This window comes from Perognathus longimembris, chromosome 17 (genome assembly GCF_023159225.1).
Source record: "Perognathus longimembris pacificus isolate PPM17 chromosome 17, ASM2315922v1, whole genome shotgun sequence".
In the NCBI taxonomy this organism is placed as follows: Eukaryota; Metazoa; Chordata; class Mammalia; order Rodentia; family Heteromyidae; genus Perognathus; species Perognathus longimembris.
The window spans coordinates 1670403-1695498 of record NC_063177.1 but is presented as its reverse complement, the minus strand read 5'-3'; the positions used below and the strand labels follow the sequence as shown (position 1 = coordinate 1695498).

The following is a 25096-nucleotide window of genomic DNA, read 5'->3' as shown; positions in this document are numbered from 1 at the left end:
AGGACTGGAGAGATGAAATTTAGGGCCTAGGGAAAAGGAACAGCATTGCCCCAGAAAGTTAAGTGTTCAGTTCAAATTCCAGCTCTGCCACTGATCAGACTTGAACCTTTTGGGCAGATCTGTTAACCTCAGAAGACACTGAAATTTAATCACTTTTCCCCATCAGCAAAACACGAAGGGTTTATACTAACATAACTCCTTAGATCCCTTTTGGTTGTAAAATTTGATTATTTTCTATAATTTTTTCTAATCATACATCCTTGAAAGATAACTTGATTTCCTTGTACATCTGCTTAGCAGAGATGTTTCCCTACCATCTTTCTGTGATAAGAAAACCAGAAAATTACAAGTTAGAATAGACATAGAAGTTAATGGAAGAAAATTTAGAATCCAAGAAATAAACCTATGTACCTATAGTCAATTCACTTTCATTTTCAATGAGGGTATCAAATAGCATTCACTGGAGAAAGAATTATTTTTTCTTTCAAACATGATTCGGGGACAAGTACATAGCCACATGGAAAGAATAAAGTTGGACCCTGACTTAACACAGCACATATAAATTGATTCCAAATGATTCATATGCCTAAGTATTAGCACTACACTGCAAGCTCTTAGAAGAAAACATAGAAATAAATCTTTGTGTCTTCTTAGATTTGGTGATGGTTTCTTTGATGTGCCACCACCAAAAGCACAAGCAATCAAAGAAAATATAGTTTAAAACATTGTACCTCAGAGATCGCCACAAGAAAATGAAAGACGATAACTGAATGGGAGAAAATATTTGCAAGATATATCTGATAGGAGAATTGGTCCAGAATACATAAAAAAAAATCTTACAATTGTAAAATGGGCAAAAGCATGTAAACAGATATGTCTCCCAAGAACACATACAGGAAAAGTGGTTTGGGCATCATTATAAATCATTAGGGATACACAAATCAAGGTTGCCTTGAGCTACTCATACATACACCCTAGGACAGCTGTTAACACAGAAGCCAGATGATCCCAAGTGTTGACAAGGTTGGAGCAACAGGCATTTCCACACTCTGCTAGTAAGGATGTGAAGAAGTGCATCCTCTCTGCTAAATAGTTCAGTGGTTCTTCAAAACCCTAAACATAGATTAAATACCTGGTCCAACAATTCTGCTTCTAGGTACTACCAAAAGCAGAAGAAAAACAGCAACAGTCTATGTGAAATCTGCATGCATATGAAAGCTCATGGCAGCATTATTAATAATAGCCAGAGGGTAGAAACAAATCAAATGTTCACTAATGGGTGAATGGATCAAAGCGTGATTTATTCATACAACGGATTTTTTTTTTGGTCATAGAAAAGAAAGAAGTGAAGATACAGGCTGTAAATTGGCTGAACCTTGAAAACATTGCTCAATGCAAAAGAAGATAAACACAAAGTACTTGTTTTATGTGTTTGTGGATTTTGGCAGTACTAGGGTTTAAATTCTGAGGATTGCACTTGAGCAATGTTTCCAACCCTTTATTAAAGACCATGTTAATAAATTAGGTATATACCAAGTTAGGTAAATCTATAGGAAAAGAACATTATTATGTGGTTACCCTGGGGTTTGGAAAGGGAAAATGTGAATGCCTGCATAGCATATGGGGTTCTCTTTGGAGTGGATGAAATTATTCAATCGCTTCACAACCCAGAATATATACAAATCATGAGATTTTGCACTTTGAAATTGAGGGCTGAATTTTATGGTAGGTAAATGATAGCTCAGGAAATCTATTACCAGGAAGTTCTACTCTTTATCTTGCCTTCCAAGTTCTTACAGAGTCCTGCTTCTCAGTGGGCTGTGAAGGAGAATGGGTTTATATGTTTAAATTTTCTAGTAAACCAAAACTATGCTCTCAACCAGGGTGAGTTTGTCCTCTCCATTCCTAGTGTGGGCTTCTTGCTGTATTATTTGTCACAACTGAGAAAAGGATGTGCTATTGGCATCTGGTAGGGACAAGAGGAAAGAAAAAAACTCAATGGAGCTACAGATTTGTTGAATATCCTACATGAACAACTCTCATGACAAAGGATCATGGAGTCAAGAGCAGTGAGGTTAATGAACACTGGCTGATGTCTACTTAGCACTCAGTGAAGTGACTGTGTGATCCTTGATGCGAACTAGTTCCACAGGTGTTTACTGAACAGCCTATGTGGAGATTAACACCAGATGGCCGCTGACACACAGAGGGTCTGGAGACGCTGAAAGGAGTGTCCTGCAGATGATCACTTCCTGTCTGGGTCATTGCTTACTCTCTCTCTTAACACTTGCTAATTATTAAGCCCAGTTCTGGCTGGCTTATAGGCAATGGGATGAATGAAAATAACATAGGAAGGGCCTGTAATGTCCAGTGGACTTGATGCCCTGGCTGCAGTGCCAGGGGAGAGAGGTAGACTTGGAAAGGTTTTCTCTCAAGGCTGCCTGACAGGCTTTCTGGGGCCAGAGACCTTACAGTGTGTTGTCCTGGTGGGAGAAAAGTAGACAGGGTAAGGCTCCTGGTCCCTGCCCACTCCTGAGCCATTGTCCAAGGCTCAACCTTTCCTGGTGCCCTCTAACAGCTAGCCAGGCAGCCTGCATTTGCCTAACCATATGGCCTGAGGAGCAGGTCCCTCTCTCAGCTTTCCCTCCAGCTCAATGACCCTTCAGCTCAATGACCTCCCTCTTTGCTCTGGTTCCTCTCCATCTTCCATCCCTTGCTCTCCAGGGTGCTCGATGAATATTATTCTAATTCTGAAACGTGTGATCCCAATCTCACCTAATTAATTTGGATATGCCGGAGGAAATGGGTTAAGGCCTGAGCTACTTTCTAACCACAGGAAAGAAAATTGGTCACTGAAGAACAGTGATGCCGGTTTTGTAAAAGAGTGGGCAGCAGCAGCATTCAGAATCTTAGAGGAAAGCAGTATGTAGAGAGAAGGAGAGAGACAGACAAACAGACAGACACAGAGACAGAAAAAGAGACACAAGGAGATAAACAGAAAAAAACAAGTGGAAAAGGGAGAAAAATGGGAGATAGAGCTAAACTGACGGTGAGAGAAAGAGAGAGAGAAAGGATCATAGGGAGAGAGGAAAAGAGGAGCAAGACAAAGGCAGCAATCCAGCAAGAAAAACAGGAGAGAAAAGAAGGAAAAAGAAATGTTCCTGGAGCCAGAAGGAGAAGAGAGAGAAAAATTCAGAGATAGAAAGAATAAAGACGAGAAACTAAATCCAACATAAATTCAGAGTTAGAAAGTGATTGAAAAGATAGGAGAGAGGAACCAGAGGGAGAATTCAAAGGGAAAGAAACATAGAGGGAACTGCAGAGCTGGCCATGTGTGCGTGAGGGCCAGGCTGCTGGCCTTGTGCTGGGGCAGACGGGAGTCAACTAGTCAACGTGGCATGGGTACGCACATAATTTGGTTATCACTCCTCTTCCCCTACTGACTACTGTAGCTGCAGTGTATGATAGAGCAGGTAAAATGCCTAACATATGAAACTGTAACCTCTCTGTACATCAGTTTGATAATAAAAATTTGAAAAAAAATATATCACTGCCAAATTCTCTGTGTTCCTGCCTGTGTTGCCTGCTCTCTTCTGCATACTTCTTGACTTTGTTGTATTGTGAGTACGGAGAATCAATTAATTGGACAGCAAATCTGATCAGGAGAAACAGTGATTCTCACCATTCAGGATGGGAAACTGTAGTTCTTTTCTGACTTTGCTACTGTACATTAATTTTCTGGATAATGGAAATACAATTTTACATTTGAATAGCATTTAACAGTTTCTAAATGTGTTTCCTAGCCTTGTCCCATGAGATTCCTTCTGAACCTATGAGTTTTGCAGTTAGTATTGCCCCAAATTTTACCACAGAACTGATATTCAGATGAATTCCAATACTAACGAACAGAAATTCAAACCCAAAACCTCTGACTTGAGCACAAGCATCTCTCTTCTCCCATAAATCTTATTTGCCTCTGGAGTTTCAACTTCAATGGTTAGGAGTGCCAGCTCATATTTGGCATGCAGATACAATGAGTAAATGAGCAAATCAGGTGAAGACCAGTTACTTACTAACTTAAAACCTTGGAAAATGTCAATGACCTCAAAGAAGTGGAAGTATATTAGAATTTCACTAAGTGTTTAGTTACTCTAATTCCTGTAGGGACCAAATCCAATCAACATTCTGACATGGTACAACCCTTATTTAAGATACAACTCTCTTTCTTAAAATGGTACATGACTTCCTTTAACAATAGAAAAATCAACAAAACTTTGTTTATAACTTTCTTTCATATTATTTCCTGCTTGGGAGATTAGCATCTCTTTTTTACTATGTGCCACATACAGAGCTAAGGTCTTACATGTATTATATGTATTATATCCTATAATCTCCAGAGAAACCTTATATGTTTGGAGCAGTTAGCCCCATTCTACTGTTGAAAAAAATTAAAACTTTGGGAGATCAGAAGCTTTTCTAAGATCACACAGCTAGTAAATGGTGAATGAGATTTTAAGCACAGAAAGTTTATAAAAGCTTAATAAATCAATAACCATCCATCCACACATCCACCCTTTCATCCACTCATCCATTCTTCATCTAGCCACCCATCCATAATTCCACCCACCTACCCATTCATTTTTCCATCATACGTCAATCCGCTCTTCCATTCATTCATCCAGCCACCAGTCCGTACTTCCACTCACCTATCCATTCATCAAACCATACATACGTACACTTACTCACCCATCCATCCACCCATCAACTTATCCATTCATCCTGCTAACAACATAATCACATTTGCTTTTGTCACCTCCTGCAATTGTCTCTGAGCAATATTTTAGAGAATATCCTATCCCCAGTAGACAAACCTACTCAGACTTAGCTGGAACTCTGCTGCTCAGTTCTATTCACCTTTCTGAGTCATCAGCAGCAACAGCTTTGAAACTTTTTACAACATTTTAGCAGATAACCTTTTTGTCAAATGAAACTCTTAACACAACAACAGTATATCCTACTAGACCCTGCCCTGCAGGCTCCAGAGTGAGAAGCTAGAACCCTGCTCACCCAAGCTCTGCTTCGTAATCTCCTTATGGAGTTTCCAAGGTTAAAAACAAGGAGAACCAGATTATAAACTGGGATTATTTTGTTCCAGTCTTCATTCATTGAGCAGATGGTAAAAATATAGGTCCTCTCAAAGTAAGTGGCAAACCTGTAGTTCCTATAGTCCCATAGTTCACCTGGTAATTTTTTTTTTACCTTGATCAATACAGTATACAGGAGGACACTATGATACTACCACGCACTGAAGTGGAGCAAATGGAAACCAGACTTTGGCCATGTCCCTAGATTTCTGATCTGTCTAAATGCTGTGGAAGAGAAAAGATAGGCTCAGCTACTGTTCAACCATTTGTTCTGTGCCAAGAGCAATGCAGACTGGATGGTTTAGACCCTCAATCCCCCACCCACACTCACCCTTCTCTTTTGTGCGGAATGGAAAGAAACTGACATTGCTGGTTAGGAACAAGAGAAGTCTAAGCAGAGAAACTCTTCCGTGAATAAGACTATGGTGAATGTTTTCAGTCCTAATGAGAATATACTTGTTTTGAAGAATTTTCTAAAAGCATCCCTTGCCTAATTAAGTAGAGTATGCTGAATACAATTAATTCTTCTTTATTCTTTTTTCCTTAAAAAAAAAAAGAATTCAGGTTCTTTGCGAGAAAGCCATCAGTCTAATCTTCAGTTCTCCTCACAGGTAATGCTAAATAAAATGTATACAGTCTAAGAAATGGAATTATTCATATAAAAATGGCAAGCCAAATCAGGGAAGTGGTTTGGGGTCTTTTCTTCTGCAAGAAAACCTCTGATAGCTTCTTCCTTTGTGTTTTTCATAGAAGTACAGTGTAGGCATTTTTATTCCAGTTAAGTAAAGAATTCTAGCCACTTGAGTCCTGGATAACTGAGCTGTTACTTGACATTGAAATTGGGGGATAGCTGGCATCCTCTTAGACCTCATTTTCACAACTAGCTGCTGGACAGTCAGAGAGCTTTCATCCTCTGAAACAGTCAGTCAGGACAACTGAAATGAATATGTTTTTAATAAACACAGACCAAGGAGAATAGCTTAATTTAGTTCTCCCTATTCCCAGTTCTCTCATAGTCCACTTGAAAAACACAGCTGCTGGCTTTGTGTGTGCACAAGACCGCTCTCCTCATACAGACAGGCTTAGAATGGATGCAGAGATCTCATTTGTTGCATTAACAATGTCTATGCATCTGCATTGAGCTGTTCTGCAGGCCTGCATTGTCCGTAGCACAATTGGAATTCATCACAGGCAGTAAACATCTCAGGACTTGGTGAAGTAACGCAAGGCCTTCTTGTTTTGTTTTTCAAGAAAGTACTGCCAGTAGCTTCACCTGGATGCATGCTTGTCTTGGGAACAGTCACGAGCCAAGCAGAGAGTCAATATTCATCCACTGTGACCCCCCCACCCCATTCACTACTAATAGTATCATCCCCACATACTCCATTTATGACCTCATGAGTCATAGGAAATTTTACCCAGGCCTGGGAAATAGTAGAAGCACCAATACCAAATACTGACTGCTCAGAAATATTTGGATAATCTGAAAATGAATAAAAGATCTGAATGTGTGAACTATAGGCATCATTTAACACAAGGAAGGAAAACATGATATGAAGATGCATGAGCAGAGTCACATGGCCAACCAGGTAATAGAAAAGTTAATAAATGCACATGTGTAAAAGGTGCTCAAGGCACAAATGAGCTGCTGTTATTGCTACTGTTGCTGCTGTATTGCTTTTTATTGTGGGGTTTGGGGATTTTTTGTTTTGTTTTCCCCTGTAAACACAGACCTAAATCTATAGATGAGCAAAACACAGGAAGCATAGCCTGAGTAACTAACCACCAGGATTCTAGTGCCTGTGTTGGGAGGCTGGCCACTTAGGAACCAGTGATCATTAGTTAACTACTTAAATGCCCTCTGGCCCTTCTTGCTCACTGAAAAAAACTGAAGGAAAAAAATAATAAGGCAACAAGAATACTACTAATAATAAGCCAAACATGAGTGGCTCTGTACTCCTAGCTGCTCAAAAAGTTGGGATCTGAAAATCACCAATTCAAAGCCAGCCTAAGCAAGAAAGCCCATGAGAGACTTATCTCCAATTAACCAGGAAAAAGCCAGAAGTAGAGCTTTATGGATCAAGTGATAGAATACTAGCCTTGGGCATAAAAGCTCAGGGATAGTGCCCAGGCTCTGAGTTTAAGCCCAGGAACTTGCACAAAATAATAATAATAATAATAATAAATGTTTACTACTGAAGTTTATCATGAAAGATTACATGAGTTAATATTTATAAAGTACTTATAACAGAGCCTGGCACCTAGCAAGCACTCACTATACAACTATTTGAATAAGTAGCTTTTTCACAGATTCAGCCTATCGAGCCATACCCACCACACTGGTGAAAGAGGCAAGTTTTGAGGGGCTGTTTCTGTAATGCCAGCTTGGCAAAACTGTTGAGTCGCATGGCACAATTGTGAACATAGTAGAACATCTTGGGCTGATCTTCCTAGGCCTGGACATTGAGTTCTGTGTGGTCAACATACCACACAGACTATCAAACCCTGAACTTGGACCTTTCCATCAGACCACCATAGACTGTCCTTCCACTAGCATCCACAAAAACATGAAGGCACTTTGGACTATTGAAAAGTCATTGGTTCACAGTATAAATAGGAAGCTCAGTATCCTAGCGAGACATAGGAGGGCAAACACATCAAACTGCCAGGGTAACAACTCTGCAAGGGATTCAGTTATTACTTTTTCCCTTCCTCTTTCTCTCCCTCCTTATTTCCTTTTCCTCTGTTATTCTTATTTCCTTCATTCTACCCTCCCTTCCTTTCTTCCTTCTTTTAAAATAAGTACATTGATATTCACGTGCTCAAGTACATTCACGTTCCTTCAGCCATTAGAAGGATAGAGCATATTAAAAAAGCAACCCTAACACCCATCTATTTTAGTTCACTCAGTCAATCATTCAGTCCTGTCTATCTCACCAGGGACTGTTCTGGACACTAAAGCACAGATATAAAGAAAATCATGCCGCCATCCCTGTCTTCCTGCCCAAGTACTTGGTCTCACTGCCTGGGGCTGTTGTCTAAAAGAAATCTTCAGGTCTTTAAATTTCAGGGCTGGGAAAGTGGCTTAGTGGTAGAGTGCTTGCCTTGCATGCATGAAGCCCTGGGTTCTATTCCTCAGTACCACATACACAGAAGTGTTGCTGTGGCTCAAGTGGTAGAGTGCTAGCCTTGAGCAAAAGAAGCTCAGGGATAGTGCACAGGCCCTGACTTCAAGCCCCAGGACTGGAATAAAAGATTATAAAAATAAACTAAGTTTCAATTACTAAGACCCACACATTATGCCCTATAGCCCCATTAATAAGTGCCTGGACTACATAGAAGCAGAAGACTGGAAGCAATGTCTTTGAGGACAGACTCACAAGTAGGAATGATGAGAGGAGGAGGATGAGAGGATGAGAGGAAGAGAGAGGATAAGTGAAAGGAGATGTCATCTTGGGGAGACTCCCTTGAGCAGAGTTCAGACTGAAGTAGTTAGTTTTGCCTCCTGCAACAAATCACATAGAAGCACATCCTGACAATAGACCAGAGTGCCTGTAGGGTGGATACACATGTGGACACTTGCTTGCACAAGAGAGGAGCTAGTGCTCAGGGGAGAGGCACTAAAAAGGTCTCTTAAGTCCCTTCCCACCATGCAATCTTCTAAGTTGCACTTGCTAAAACCAAGCATTCTCCTAGAGCCACTTGTAGATCACATTCTTCTATGAACCCAGTGTGTAAGCCCAGTGTCTTCCTCTCCCCTGTGCCCCAGCTGTTGCACCTGTAAGTGCAGGTATGGCCTGTTTCATGAATCTCCAAGTGTGCTGAGTTCAGAACAGGTCAGGAAAGACTAACATCGACATAAAATTACAGCCCAAATTTCACATGGAGATGCTAAGGGACTCACTCAAGGTCACAGGGAGGATGAAAATACCAGAAGTTGAGACTAGATTGCTTCCAAGACCTATTCTGAGGCAAGAAAAATGGATGACTGTCTCTGAAATTAAAGGCAAAAGGGTTTTCTAGAAGGCCCTGCAGTGGTCACTGGACAATGCATGAGCAGATGATGGGAGAGATGTCAGTGTCCTTCTCTGTATGGGGCAAGAGTGCTAGCTTGTCCAAGCCTCTGCCATGTCTTACAGTAAGTGTGATGGTGGCTCTTCCATCTAAACAGTGATGCTGGAACAGTGACTTATGATTATGTGCCTTAGACCATTGAGAAAAGAGGCAGACCTCAACCCTTTATCACACACACACACACAAAATTGGGGGAAGAGGTCCAAAATCTGCCTCCAGAATCCCCCCACCCCTCTCAAGCTCAGCTAGCCAGTCTGTGGTCAGATGAAGGGACCTGCAAGGCCTTGGATTAATTCCAAACACTAATTCTCAAAGCCAAAAGAAGAAAAGGGAGTTTGTGAATTCCAGAAACACGGGAAAGTGAAAGAAGAAAGGAAACAAGGAGAGGAAAAGAAATCACAGGAAGCCTCCAGAGGAAACTGAAAAGGGAATTGGAAGCATCCTAACAGACAAGCACTAGGAAGAGAAATGGGGCTTGGTGAATCCTGATAACTGAAAAAGGCATAAGAATTATAACACTGAATGGCAGTGCAATTATATTGCTTCCCTGGTCATTGAAGGATTTCAAATAAACTGAAGAGGAAGTGAAATAAAATTGATCTTCAAAAAGCTACTTTATTGAGAAGATACAAATAGTTTATAATTAACATGCCAACTGTCTACCTAGCCTGCTAGGAGACAATCTGTCCTTCTCCGTGGTATATGCACCCTGCACAAGCTTCACATTCTTCTCTAAACCATTAATCTATTCATCACAGTGTTTTATCACAGGGAAAAAAACAACAACTTTGCCTGGGTCCAATTGGGATAAATTTTGAATTAGTAGCCTCTGAATTAATGTTGTTTAATGAAGTAATAGCAGAACAACTTCAAGGAGGAGAGACAGAGCCAGACTGAGAGAAAGAAAGGAAGACAATTCTGTTGGGGTTTTTTGCCCCTCCCGGCTCGGACTCTTCCTTCTTTCTTTCCACCCTCCTTTCTCGTCCTCTCCCCTAATCACCCGACCTGCAGGTAAGTTAGAGTGGAACAGGGGGTCAGCTCCGACCTGACGCGCACGGGATCAGCCGCAGATGTGTGCCCGCCTCCAACGTACACATGCAACAGGGTCAGCTTCTTAGAGCGAACTGACTTTATTAAGAGAAGGACAAGGGGAGATGATTCCGAGGGAGGGGTTTGGCCAGGATGTCGATAGGCTGAAAGGTATCACCTGACCCCCAAGGGCTAACGACACTCCAGCGCGCCGAACCAGGCGGGTTGGTAGGCGCTGGGCAGGTTGGTAGGCGCTGGGCGGGCTAGAAGGTTGGGGGCTGTTTGCCCAACCGGTTTCTCTGGATTCCAATCCAGAGGGGGTAGAAGGGCCGCATTCCCCAGGGCTGGGGAAGGTGCATCAAGGGGAAAGATGGATCCCAACAAATTCAACAGAAGTGACCAAGAATCAGAGACCAGATGGAAAAAGAAATGGCAGTGGATGAGACACCAGAAGTAACACAAGGGACATTTTAATGATGTGATGATGCGATGAGAGAGACAGAGACATGTCAGATCCTTTGCTTGAGAACTCTATTTTTCACAAATGTTTGAGAGTGGGGAGGCAGGTGCTGGCACAGATATGGGTAGGAAGCTAACTCCCAATGCAGAAACAGTCTTCCATGCCCATAGGCTAACACTACAGGGAAACTGCAGGCCTTTTTGTCAGAAGGAAATAAAAAGTCTGAGAAAGCCAACCACGAGTCTAACAGTGAGGCTGGACTCTCCCTGCTCTGAAGCCAGTCAGTATTTGAGCTGGACTTCTGCCCTGTCAATTCAGGGATGTGGGTTAAAGGGGGCATTACATGCCCTTCAACAAAGCTGCCCACATTCTGACTAGGGCCAGAATTCCCTCTGCTGAATTCTGACCAGAAGTCTTCCTGGGACTAGAGATAGGAAGAAAAACATCTTACAATTCCCTGCTTGACTATTATGGGCCCTGGCATGGCCCCTAATTTGTCTGGCCCCTGGCATGGACCTGGAAAAGGATGGAAATGTTCTCCCATGCCACTTAATAGTAAGGGCTGTTCCCGGAGTCCAACTTCCTCCTTGGCAAAGCAGCAAGACAGAAAGAAGAGGGAAGAAATGGTTGTTTGGGTGGAATGTACACTTCCCAGAAGAGGACATTTGGCTAAGGGAACAATGGATATGTCCAGAGGACAGGTGTCCTGAGTAATGAGACTTTAATGCCGAAGCTAATGGGAACAGTACATGAGACCAAATGCCAACAAAACAAGGAATAATGAGAGTGTTTCCTGCAGAAGCAAAGACTTCTCCCAGCCTTAGGCACAGGGCCAAGGTTCCGGCCACCCAAAGTCTTACAGAAGCTCCAGTTCCCAGGGGTCTGGAAACAGAGCCAGCAGCTTGGGGCAAGAGGATCCAAGAACCACCCTGCCACTCTGCTTAAGAGCAGGCAGGAGGCAGGAAGAGGCAGGAGGCTTAGCATGGTCTTCAGCAGTACGGGTTGCAAGGGAATCTAATGACATGGCATTCTACATCCCTTTGCTCAGAGGTGAGTTCCTGCTCAGGCATTTCTACCATGAAGCTGCAGAAGAAAGTTGTGGGCACAGATCAGGACATTGCCCAAATTAACTGGAACCTATGGTTCCTGCCACAGACTTTGGCTGCTGGAGAGACATACAGGGATGTTTGGATAATCTCAGGATTCCTTCTCCTTCCGGTGCCTTTCAGGATGGAAGACTTGAGAACAAATGGCACAGAGACACAGGGAAAGAAGGAGCCATGGGGAAGCACAGCAAGGAGAACAGAGGGAGGGGAGAAGAAAACTAGAACAGGCTAGAAGAGAGTCGGTTGCAATTCTATGTCTTGCATGTACAACACTAGATGTTATAAATGGGGTGCAAGTGGTTGTGATAAATGAGGCTGTGTGTGAGCTATGTCTCAGTAATTAAACTAAGGCGGCCAGCCTACGGCCCATCCTTTCTCCCCAGATCATGTCTTTTCTCCCTTTCCCTACCACCACCTCTGGCGAAGAATTGTCTAGGACTGCTTCCATGACCATGAAGTCTTTTTGCTATCCCCAACCCCTCAATTAATATCAAGGTTTTGTTTTGTGCTTTATTGTGGTTTGCACATTTTTCACCATCCTCAGGCAAAAGAATCCATCTATGAGAGAGTCCTCCTGCTGCCCTGGGCATCTCCATATCTTGCAGGCAGTCTAAGTGGAGGTGGGGGTGTCACCAAACTTGGCTGCATTTCCCTAGAAGGTAGGTCATTTATTTTTTCCATCCTTTCTGGCAACAAGCTGGCCCAGGGCCCAGACAGGTGGGACTCTGCCTTCTTAAGTAATCTGAGTATCACTGACCCATTTACATGGAGAGAGGAGAACCAGTATCCTACTAGACCCTAAAGAGGTGTGAGGAGGTAGAGGGAGAGGAAAAGGGAGGGAGGGGAAGAGGGAAAGAGGAAAGGAGGGAGAAATGAAGGGAAAAAAGAGAGAGGGTGGGAAAGAAAGAGGTAATGTACTAGCTACGTGACCTTGAATAAGTTACTAAGCCTCTGAGTTGAGTTTCCTCATCTATAAAATGGGCTTTTATTCCCATAGGGGTGATGGGAGGTAGCAGCCTGCCTGGTAAAGATCAAGTTATCAAGAATGGGCACTTATACAGGAACCCTCTTGCTTGAGCCCTCCACTGAAATCTCGGGCCCTCCCCCAATGTGCTTTGTAGGGTCACACAGAAGATAGGGTAGTGTGAATTCTGAGAAATAGAGCTCCCTCCCATCCTGCAGACACCTAAGTAAAGTGGTGGATTCTCTCCAAGTTCACAGTGGGACCATCTCCCTCCCAGTGTGTCCAAAAGTGGTTTTTATGACTGTCACTAAAACCAGGGGTGTAATAAAAGGATACACCCCTCACCATCCCCTAATTCTTGATGGTGGTGAAGGAAAGCTGCCACACCTACAGCTGGCTGCTGTCCCACCTGAAAATATTCTTGGGTGTTCCTAGGTCACCTTGCTCCTGTGCTCAGCCTGCCCCTCTCTGACTGCATTTTCTGGGACCGATCTTATATTATGGATATGAATTTGAGGTCAGGGGAGGAGGAAGATTCAGTAAATGTACCCTAGGAATCTGTGGGCAATGCTCATGCCTGCTTCTCCTCCCTGGGTTTGCCAGTGTCTATGGCTGTCTGGCCCAAGATGTGACCCCTCTCTGAATGTGAAAAGCAGAGGCGGTGGCCCTGGGAAGGAGAGAGGGAGGCAGTGGTGAACTTGGGCTCTGATCCCAAGCCTCCTCTCTGCGTGTATCCCAAAGAAACTGGGTCCCTTTACTCTCAGTATCAAAGCAGGAAGCTAAATTGAGCGATCTGTCTACTATTTTATGCAGAAATGTGGGGCATTCTTTTTTCTACCACACTTTTCAGGCAGTCATTTGAAATGTTTGATGCATATTCAACTCCTTTGTTTTGTTCTCTCTCCCAACTACCCCACTGCTTGTTTAATACATGGGGCGAACAAGAAACTGGTCTTTCTGAAATATAGGAGCTATCCTTCCACTTGAGGAGCCGACCATCAGTACGGTCAATGTGGTCATCATGGGTGTGGGGTCCTCATGTATGGGGACGACTGATCATTGCTCTCTGTCCAGATGGATGTCCCTTCTGGACTCCTGTCTTCAGAGACAGCTGCATTACCCCTGGGAGAGTAGCTGTCATTACTGGAGGCTCTTGTGATTTCTCACCACCTTTTCATTCACCAGCCTCATCCCAATTGCTTACAAGAACCAAATCTATCCTAGGAGGATAAAAATAAGATACATGATTACAGACCATCAGGACAACAGGCCAGGGCACTCACTTCCAAGAGAGGTGCTATGCAGCCATCTCCTGAAAAAATAAAATAAAAATCTGTGTGTGACCTCTCAAGGTGACTGCCTGGAAAGGAAAAACAGGACACAGATGCTCTGGTTCTTGCAAAAGGATCAGGAACATCACAGGAAAAGCCCTCCCTCCTTCCCCTAACTTCATGCCACACAGAGTGGTTTCTTAAAATGATAGGGCTTCCATTTCCAGCCCCACTAGCCTGTGGGTTTTTGTTTCATTTTGTTTTGTTATTCTGAGAAAGGGAACAACTGGCACTAGGAATTGTGCTCCTGTGGCTCACAGGGCTGTGTTATACAGCTAGGAGCCACCGTGAAGTATGATCCTGGAGTCACAGCCCACATTCAGAGCCACAGATGGCAAGAGGACACCAGCCACCAGCAAAGCTGAACCCCATTGATTTAATAAGCCTAACCATTGGACCCCTACACACACACACACACACACACACACACACACACACACACACACATCTCCTGTTCTCTAGACCAGAAAGGAAGCTTCCACAGCCTGTACTTTAATTACAGATTTCTACCCACAGTGTAATTCAGTGATTTCTTGCCACAATTTACCCTCCCTTCGGCTTGTGCTGTATTTTCTTTCTTCAATGGTAGGCATTACTCATATCTTATTAAAGGATTATGCTTAGATCAGGCCATTACCCTTTAGAAAAACTGTGGAGAAACTGCAAAAGGACAGAGCACAATCAACACATACTTTTGGTAGATGCAAACATTAAGCCAGGGCACAGCATAGAAACAGGGAAGGAAGAGGAAGAAGCTGCCACTCACATTGCTCAGTGGCTTAAAATTATTTGATGATGGCTAAGAATTGTTCATAAAGAAAATACAATAGACCTTTGCTGGACAAAATGAAGCCAAACATGGGCCTAGAACACAGGATCCCTGGAATCCCAGCATTATGACCCAGTCTCTATAGATTTCAGTTGACTCACATATAAAATTAAGGAGTTAGACTCAATGAATTGCCTATAATAATGATTCTATGCTTCTGTAACGAATGACAAAAGAATAAAATCTCCCATTCTGCCTTTTTATATGGTTTTTATAAGATTTTTCTGGAAAAAAATAGAATTAGTAATCTGTTCCGATTGTTTTGAAATAAGCCTGGTCCTGAGCTCAAGGGCAAAGAACTAAGATCCTCTGAGCATTTTGTCATTATATCCCCCCACACACACCTCCAATAACACACAACAAACAACACACAACAAACTCTCTCTTCTATCTATAATATGTGAAATGAAAACTGGCACAGATGTGAGGTCATAAGTGTGACTCAGGAAAAAAAAACTACAAAGCTGGGTGCCAGTGGCTCACACCTGTAATCCTAACTACTGAGATCTGAGGGTCGCGGTTCAAAGCCAGCCTGGACAAAGGCCATGAGACTTTTATCTCCAATTTACCACCAGAAAACCCAGAGTGGCACTGTGGCTCAAAGTGGTAGAGCTAATAGCCTTGAGCAAAAAAGCTCAGGGACAGTAAGTACCTAGGCCCTGAGTTCAAGTCCCACAACTGACTGATGATGATGATGATGATGATGATGATGATGATGATGATAAACAACCAAGGTAAAGAAAAGAGGAAACTGACCACAGAAGATGGTATCTACCCAATGAATTAGTCTACATCCTTATGTTTCCATCATGATGCCCTTCCAACCATCAATCTACATCCATAAATTCAAACTGTAATTTTGTGGTGCCACTGGATGTCCATGAAGTGAGCAAAGTTTTCAGGCAAAATGCACTTGAATCCATGGTCACAAATTTAGATGGCACATGACTTTGGATAGGAGAGGGTAGCAGGGACCCAGTAGGCTGGCAACCTCCCATCGTCAGGAGAATGGTGCTAACCCTAACACGTGGTAAGGACACAGGTTCTCCCTGGCTATAGGAATGAGAAAATTAGGACCTACAGGCAATCTTGCCTAGCCCTGGAGAAACCAGGCAGCTGACCTGGGATAAGAAAGCTTTTTTTGGTGTAGTTTCCTTTTATTCCTGGTCTGTTAGCAGATCTATCTGGGGCTGATGAATTAATCTCTTTCAGTCTGCTCCCTTCTCCAATTGTCTTTTGACCACTGTTTCCTGCACAATTGATTTGAGTAACAGCAGGGTCAATCTGAACTCTCATTAAAATTGGTTGAAAACAGTGAATTAGACTTTTTCTTCTACATGTGTCTGGGCAGCCTAGAATGGTGGGTTAGCTGTTGGTATCTTAGCAGTAGATACCCCAAAATGAATGCATTTTGAGTCTTCAGTAGAACTGTAGATGAGGGAAAGGGATTGGGGTAGCTTGGGGCAAGGCAGGAAAGGCAGTGGAAGATGGTGAGTTATGTGACCAGGAGGAACTGTCAAAGTCTAGGAAATCTTGCAAAGGACTTACACGGTTGTACTGTTGAAACAAGTGTGAGTTCTGCCAGTCTTATGTGTCAGAGGTAACATAGATATGCTTTATAGATATATACCTTGTTGTCTGAAACATACCTTGCTCGCTCAAGATGATAAGGACTATTTGGTGACCCAATACATGCATGCATATATAAGGATTGTGACAAAAATCACACTCTTTTGAGGGCCTTGGCAATATTACTTTGTCCCATCACTGGAGTGCATTAACTTTTGCTATCTTCTTTCTCACTTCCTGGTGTCCTTCTCCTAAAACCTCCTCCATAAAAGTTCTCAATTCCTTGAACAATTTTTCAGCCATCCCTATATGCATTTTTTAACTCAAAGAGGAAGGAAAACATATAAGAAAGACTAATACAAGACTAAGCCCAAGACAAGACTTTTTTCTTTCCTTCTAATTATAATATTTGACGTTAAAAATTGACTGTTTAAATCAAACCATCATAAGGAAACCACCATGCTTCAAAGAGTGGAGCACTTTATGCTAGGCACCTGTTACAATCCTACCTACTCAGGAGGCTGAGAATCTGAGAATCACTTTTTAAAGCCATCCAAGGCAGGCAAGTCCGTGAGAATCTCATAACCAATTAATCACCAAAAGAGCCAGAAGTGGATTTGTGGATCAAGTGGTAGAGCTCAAGTCTTGAGTACAAAAGCTCAGGGACAGAGCCCAGTCACTGAAATAAAGTCCCAGTATGGGACTAACAAAACAAAAATGGAGCATTTGAGGAGATTTAGCATTCTGTTGCCCTGGTGCCTAGGAAGAGTTCTTTCCTGAATCAGCCACCAATGCTTCTGTTACTGTAGTTACCTGGTTTTTTAAGGGAAAGCAGAGATATTTATTTTTGTAATTAATTTCTGATGAAAGAAAAGATAAGGTAAAGCATTCCCTTAACTCCCCTTAGAAATAAGAAAAACTCAGAGATGAAGGACTCTGTTGACAACTTGCTACTAATACTTTTCCTTTCTCTTGATGCTATCCATTTAGGCTTTTAAGAACCCTCCCCCTGCCTCCTATCATCCCTCCCTCCCTTGTGCACACAGTAGGAGGGCCTCAGGCACATCTGAGTTTACCAGCTGCCTCCTCAGTATTCTAACAGCTTCCTGACCCATCTGTTAAGGAGCTTCTTTAAAAAAAAGAAGTCACATGGAACCTTCCTCAGAGTAAATTCTCATCTCCAAGACAGTCAGTCATGAATCAACTCAGGGTGAGGACAAAGAAGCAGGTTTGGATGTGAGATAGTTCAAGTGGACGAGAATGTCAAAAGGGACCAGCCTCCTGACATCTGCAAGGAAGCACTGTAGAACCTCACAGGTAGCATTAAAATGGTTTGACACCTGCAGTCCATCAGCTTCAGCCTTAGTCTAGGTAACTCTACAACAGAGAAAGGGAGAGAAATTAATTTCAATCCTTGCAGGAAATAGCATTTCAGTGGGGAGGGGTGCGTTGCCCACAGCCAGGCATGGATCTATCTTGGGTCTATGTGCCATCTATTTCTTTTCCTGAAGGTCCAGCTAATTGCATCTGCCTTGGTACTTATCTGTGAAAATCACAGGAGAGAGCTGGGAATTTCCCCTAACTTCCCATGATGGCAATGTCTAATCACTTCTGGAAAAGACAAAACCTATTCTTCCTTGCAGGGGATGGAAGGACACAAGGAAGCCCTTCCCTAAGGAATTTGTTTGCACAGGGGCAGGTGGAGGACTGCCCAGCCTAGGAACACCAATGAAGAGCAAGTGGCTGGTCCTTTATTTCATCCCTTCTTAAACTCCCACAAATATCCCTTTGCAATGGAGCTTCTCTCAGCAAAGCTCCTTCTGACTCAGGCCAGCTTGTTCAAATTCCATCATCAGGGAGATTCACTAGCATGGCTCTGATTTTCATTTTAGTAAGGTAATATCTTGGCTGAATTGCATTCAAAGTATGTAACTGAAAGTAGAGCCCCTCCATCCCCCTTGATTTCTCACAAATACAGGAATTCATCCTCCCACTCTCCAGAGGGGAAAAAGTCATAAGAGTGTGAATACTTTTCTCCATTTCTTTTACACATTTCCCTACCTTCATTCCCCAACATGACAGAACATGACTGTCTACACACACACACACGCACACACACACACACACACACACACACACACAGCACAGCACAGCACAATCTTCTCAAAATGGCAAGCAGTGCCCTCTGAGGTGTGAGTGAGTGAGAAGAGACCCACATTCCCACTCTAGGGTCCCTGATCCATGTGAACACTCACTCCAGCATGCTTAGAAAGCAGAGGTCCAGACAGGATCCTGCATGTCTGAGTTATCCAGGACTGATAGGTAAGTTTCCCTGACGTGTCCAAGGTCACTCATGGAATGTTCTAGAAGATATCTCATCTCTGCTTTACTGCTCCCACCCCCACCTGCACATACACAGACATATACACAGACATTGTCTCCTACCCCACCAGCACCAATGTGATGGTTTCCAAAGCACTGATCAGGCGAGACTGCAGCTGCTGAGAGAGGTGCTGTGAACTGAATAAAATCAGAAGGTGAACTGGAGGAAGAACATCCCATATTTACATAATGGTCTGAAGCCTGAAATTTAGCTCTTCCCCAGCCTGAGAGAAACTGTCCCAATAGTATCACCATAGTCATCCTTGTTTGAGACAGGGGATATCTGTGTGGTGAAAAGGGAACAAATAAATACCAAGAAGAAGAGGCACTTCTCAAGAGTCATATGCCAATGCCAGCATCCAAAGACACTCAATCTCAAAATCTGAGGCGACTGTAATACTACAGAATAAACTCCTTGAGGTGCTGGGTCCGGGTAAGGAGCAGCATTATTTAACAGTGAAAAGAACAATGGCTCAGTAAAAAGAGAGATCCAAAGGTTTGTGAGGACCAATTAGGAAGAAGCAAAAGCCAGGGCTAAAGGACTGATGAAAAGATAATAGGAAGAAGAAAGAAGACATGTGCCTCTTAGTTCTGAGGCAGCAGTGGCAAGATGAGAAGGACCAGCACACCAGCTTTAGGAAGGCACCTACCCACAGGTAATTCTTTCTCTTCTTTCTGTATTGAGCACAGAGAGAATTCACTGCCAGATGAGACTCAATGGAAAAGTTTCTTGCCCTTATTTTGCTCCCTGTCCAGCCTGTCCTCTGCCTCTGAGAAACCATTGCTCACAATCTTCCTATCAGTGCCCCAGGACTAGTCCAGGCAGAAGAAGATGCTGAGTGAGCTTATGCTACCTGATGGATAAGGTGAGGGAGGAAAAGAGGGCATGGGCAACCTCAGGTCATAAGACAGGGTCATAAAAGAGCATTCCCTTCAGAGTCACCAAAACTCCAGCAGTACAGTTTGAAGTACCAAAATTTAGTGAATGTGTCTCAATAAAAACCTGACAAGGGGTGCTGGGAATATGGCCTAGTGGTAGAGTGCTTGCCTCATATAGATAAAGCCCTGGGTTCGATTCCTCAGCACCACATATATAGTAAAAGCCAGAAGTAGCACTGTGACTCAAGTGGTAGAGTGCTAGCCTTGAGCAAAAAGTAGCCAGGGACAGTGCTCAGGCCCTGAGTTCAAGCCCAAGGACTTGGCAAAAAAAGAAGAAGATGAAGACGAAGACAAGAAAGAAAGAAAGAAAGAAAGAAAGAAAGAAAGAAAGAAAGAAAGAAAGAAAGAGAAAATCTGACAAGGAGTATCATCCTCTGCCAACACCCACAGTGTGAAGTGGAGGGAGAAACTCAGCTACTTCCTCATACGTAAAAATTTCTGCCGCCTCCTCTCTTTAACAAGGTAGGAGTGATTTAAATACACTCCTCAAAGGGAGGAGATCTGAATTCAGTCCAGAAGGATAACAAACAGCACATGAAAATAAGCGAAATGTGAGTGGGTTAGGCCTGGTAGGCCAACTCAGAAGCATGGTCTTAGAGCTGGTCCTGATGAGTAGGGCAGTGGCCATACACCATGCATCAGAAATGGAAACTCTCTGAGCAGACCCTGTGGAACCATACCTATATTCCCCTGGACCGTTGGTTCCTGGAGAGGCAAGATCCCTGATGTCCCTTTGGCTTTGACTCCCCAGTGGGATCCTGGGAACCAGAGCCATGGGGCATGAGGCTGCAAGAGTGAACCACCCGGGGCTAGCAATGTGGCTTAGTGGTAGAGTGTTTGTCTAGCACGCATGAAGCCCTGGGCTCGATTTCTCAGAACCACATAAACAGGAAATGCTGGAAGTAGTGCTGTGTGGCTCAAGTGGTAAAGCATTAGCCTTGAACACAGAGAGGCTCGGGGACAGAGCCTAGGCCCTGAGTTCAAGGCCAAGGACTGGCAAAAAAAAGAAAAAGAAAATAAAAAAAAGACTGAACCATAGAGGGCTGGGATGTAGCTTAGTGGCAAACCACTTACCTAGCAAGTGCAACGTCCTGGGTTCAACCATCAGTACCAAAAAAGGAAAAGACAACAACAACAAAAAAAGCCCACAACTTTAAAAAAGAATGAACCACTGACCAGCATGCTTTGAGCTCTTGGTGTAAGTTTTGATAGGAGGCAGCCCCCACTGCCTCTATCTAACATGTGTTCAGTAGAAGATGCTCAGCCAGGTTGTACACAGCAAGAACTGTGAACTCTGGGCTTAAGAGAACAAATCCTCCAGTCTCAACAGGAAAGACTCACAACATCGGTTCTGTCGACAAGGAGGGAGAAGCCTTTATTCCTTCTTCCTGACAGAGGCTTCGTCAACATCTGGGAGCATCTCAGTTCACAAGCAGCCAGGCACTTCCTTTAGTGTGGTCCAAACATCAGTCAACTGCCTATACTGAAAATAACACTCCGGCTGGATTCAATAAGCTAAGTGCCATAAAAGACTCCACCGAGGTTTCCCCACACCAGTAAAACAGAACCTAGTTAACCGTTGGAGATGATAGAATGAAGTCAAAGTCTTAGACCTGAACTTCACAGACTCGCCCTGATTCCTTGTTTCCCTTGTAAGTCTCCCAAACACCAAAGCCTGCCTTGGGAAGGGATTCTTAAAGACCAGAGAAGCACAGATGAGATCAATTGCAGGTTGTCTAAGGGATGGTGGAAGCGACTTAGGACCGGGAAAGGTGTGCTTGGACAGGACAAGGGAAGCGCATGACAAGGGGGCGACTGTGGGGCAGGCCCCCCCCCCCGTGAGTCCGTGGCTCTCACCTGTGGATGTTCATCTCCCGTGGAGGTCGGTGGGCCTTGTCATAGGAGACCTTGGCGAAGACACCGGCCACGATGACGAAGGCGATCACCCCGCAGGTGATGTAGACGGTGAAGTTGGTCTTGTCCTTCTCCGGATCGTACTTGTTCTCGGGCCCAGGCGACACCACCTTGGTGCTGGGCGTCTGTACCCACACGGGGCTCTGGTAGTTGGTGCACTGGCGCTGGTCCAGCTTCTCGTGGCGTTTTTTGCAGCAGAAGCGGTAGTAGCAGGTACCGCAGCAGTACAGGTAGCCGCTCTCGCTGTTGTTGCACTCGAACTCCTTGTCGTACTGGCCGCTCACGTCGTAGTAGCCCCAGCACGTCTCGTAGGTGACGGTCGTACTGGCCGCCGCCGCCGCCGCCGCCTCCGCCGCGGACTGACCCCGCCGGCTCCCCGCCTCCGGGACACCGGACACACGGGCGGTGCCATTCAACTGGCGGCCACCTCGGGCCAAGGCGCCCCCGGGCCGCCGACCCCCGACGGCAGCGGTGCCTGCGCTCAGGGTCCGGTTGGCAGCGCGGCCGCGGGCGGCGTTAGCGCCGGGCAGAAGGTCTAGGGACTCGAGCGAGATCAGCAGCAGTAGCAGCAGGAGGCGGCGCCGCAGCGCCATGGCGGGGCCGGGCGGGAGGGCGCGGGGAAGCTTCCCCGGCAGGCCGCTCACCCCGCCAGACCGGGCTCCAAGGGTGGCCACGCGGGTTAGGCTGGGCACGCGGGGCGGTCAGCGGCGCCGGAGCGATGGCGCCATCGAGGCGCGGGCGGCGGCGGCGGCGGCGGCGGCGGCGGCGGCGCGCGGAGCGCACGGACCCGGGAACCCGAGCGGTCTGCTCTGGGTTCTCACGCTGCGCGCGGGCTCCGCGCTCCCCCTGCGGGATCGGCGCGCCTCCCGGGCAGCCCCATCCCCCGCCGGCGACAGCGGTGGCCCCGCGCGGGCGGCTCGGCTCAGGCAGGACCCCAAGTGCGGCTCCGGGTAGCAGCGGAGGCGGCGGCAGCGGCGTGGTCCCGTCCGAGTCGATCCTGCGGGACAAGACGGGGAACTGGTCACGGGGTGGGGCGACCGGCTAGAGGGAAGGGAGCGCGCAGCCCTCGACGAGCTAAGTCCTAGCCGGCCGGGAGGACGCGCGCAGCCGGGCACTGAGGAACCGGGAGAACCGAGGGCACACTGGGTCGCCTCTCGCCGCCCCGGCCCCGCAGCGTGTTTCCCGCCGCAGACTGGCGGCTGTGGAGCCGGAGCCGGCCGAGGTCGGAGTCCGGCGCGCCGCGGCTGGATGTCACTCACTCACCATGCCCGGCGACGACTGCAGAGGCGGCGGCGGGTGCGCGGGGCGGGAGCGCAGCGGCCACAGCCAGCAAGCCGAGTCCGCGAGCCGCCGGCTTGCCGACTGCACGAGTGCCGGAGTGTGTGCGCGAGGGAGACACCCGCACTCGCACACCCGCACACACCGGAGCGCCGCGCGGGGAGGGCAGCGGAGGGGAGAACAGCCGCTCCCCGCCGCCCACGTCTATGCGCCCTGGCGCCTGGGGTGCCGGTGGTGCGGGTGGGGGTTGGGGTGGGAGGACTCCTCTTTTCTACACACCCTCCCTACCCGAGGCACTTAAAGCTTTCGCGTCACCAAAGCCCTGGACACCAATTAATCAACACGGCGCTCCAGGCGACAGGAAGAGCCCCCCCCCCCCCCCCCAGAGGCGAGAGTGTCCCCTCCGGCCAGGGTCAGAGCCAGAGAGCCTTCGTCCTTTCCAGCCATCACGGTGGATCTTACCCTTATCAGAGCCGGGATTGCATGCTACTAGAAAGGGAGTTGGGGTTTCTGCGAGTCTTTGCCTCTCCCTAGTGGTGATGTTCGCAGCCAAGGAAAGAGTTCACACCCATTACTACAGGTCCCTAAACTGAGGGCAGGGGCCAAGGAGTGTGCTTGAGAAGACTGGGCCATCAAATGCACTGAACTTCAAACTCTCTTCCCCTTCAGCACTCTCCAACGCTCACACAAGCTCAAGACAACCAGCACCAGGTGACACTGGCAGTCCTGTTCTCCAACCTTGGTTCCTGCATCCAGGTCAAGTAAGAAACGCTGTCTGAGCGTCTAAGAATGAGCTTGGAAATCTCTGTGTCTCTGTGCTGAAATAAATCGGCTGTAGCCGATAGGAGGGCCGAGGGGAGGGGAGAGAGGCAAAAGGGATGTTGAAAGGATGTATGTGGCCAAGTCCTCCGGAAAAGAGACCTTGATCTAACTTTCCAAATTACAAGGACATCCTTAGAGGGAGCCACCTACCTTCAAAGTCTTGGGTACCTGTCTTTGGAGGAGATGAGAGAAAATAAAACGATCCATAACCCAAGACAGGATTCTGCTTGCCATGCATGCTTTGGTTGAAGGCAGGGGAGAGGCTGCCAGAGGAATGGCAGTGGTTTTTCCCTTCATCCCTTCAGTTCTGTTCATGGGTGGCCCTAACCAGAGATCCTATTCTGGTAAAGGCTGAATGCCTCCTTTGGCAGCCCTGAAATGGGTGAACTGGAGCTGGCACTTGGGTTTAAGACACAAGAGGGAGGTACTGCTCCTAGGATGGTAAGGAAGGTGCACCCACTTCCCCTGGCATCTCTCCATGTGCTACTCTCTCTCCCTTCCTTCTGCTTCCTCTGCTCTTCCTTCTGTTTCCAGTTCCCTCTCTTCTTAATGGTTCTGAGCAATACATGTTAGTTTCTCATGAACTCTGCCACACAACGTAATGGCTAAGATATAGAACAAATAAGCTAGTCCTTTTACTCATTGAGGATTAGTTTGTCCACAGAAGGTGGGCAAATGAGAGCAAACCAGAGAAAGAAAGTGAGAGAGAGAGAGAGAGAGAGAGAGAGAGAGAGAGAGAGAGAGAGAGAGAGATCAAATTATTCAAATGATTTCCACATGGGACACTTGTCCCAAGACAAAGGTGGGTAGAGTGTTCTGAGAGCAGGTGTCAGGCACCTAGCCTAGTCCTAGAAGGAACAGTAGGGGCCAAAGATAATTTCTAAGTGAGATAATGAACAGTATCTTCAGGAATTACTAAATTAAGAAATCAAGTGAGAAAGGATAGATGCCTCCAGCAGAGGGAACAAGAAAACCAGCAAGTTATGAAGAATGTGGTGTGTGAACTAGAAATTCAAGGGTGGAGCATAAATCCTGAGTGAGTCTTCCAAATGAGCCAGCAGGAGGACATTGTAGCTCCAGCCAAAGAAGTTGGATGTATTTGACAACTGATGGGAAAATACTGGTGGGTTTTAATGAGGGAAAGACACTGTCAGAATTACAGGTGTTCCTGGATTTCTGAGTTAAATGGAGAAGAGAACACTGCACTGGATATAGGAAAAGCGGTTTGGAAGATGCACTGGTGATCCATGTGCAA

General features: G+C 45.7%; 1 protein-coding gene across 4 annotated transcripts in view; it reads right to left on the bottom strand.

The window, feature by feature from the left end:
• Shisa6 (shisa family member 6) overlaps positions 1 to 22334 on the bottom strand; it is a 300596-nt gene extending 278262 nt beyond the window's left edge. For all 4 annotated transcript variants that reach the window (XM_048366490.1, XM_048366491.1, XM_048366492.1 and 1 more), the window contains exon 1: positions 21685 to 22334. In XM_048366490.1, coding sequence (XP_048222447.1) covers positions 21685 to 22334 — 650 coding nt within the window. The remainder of the gene's footprint in view (positions 1 to 21684) is intronic.
• Positions 22335 to 25096: the final 2762 nt, after the last annotated feature.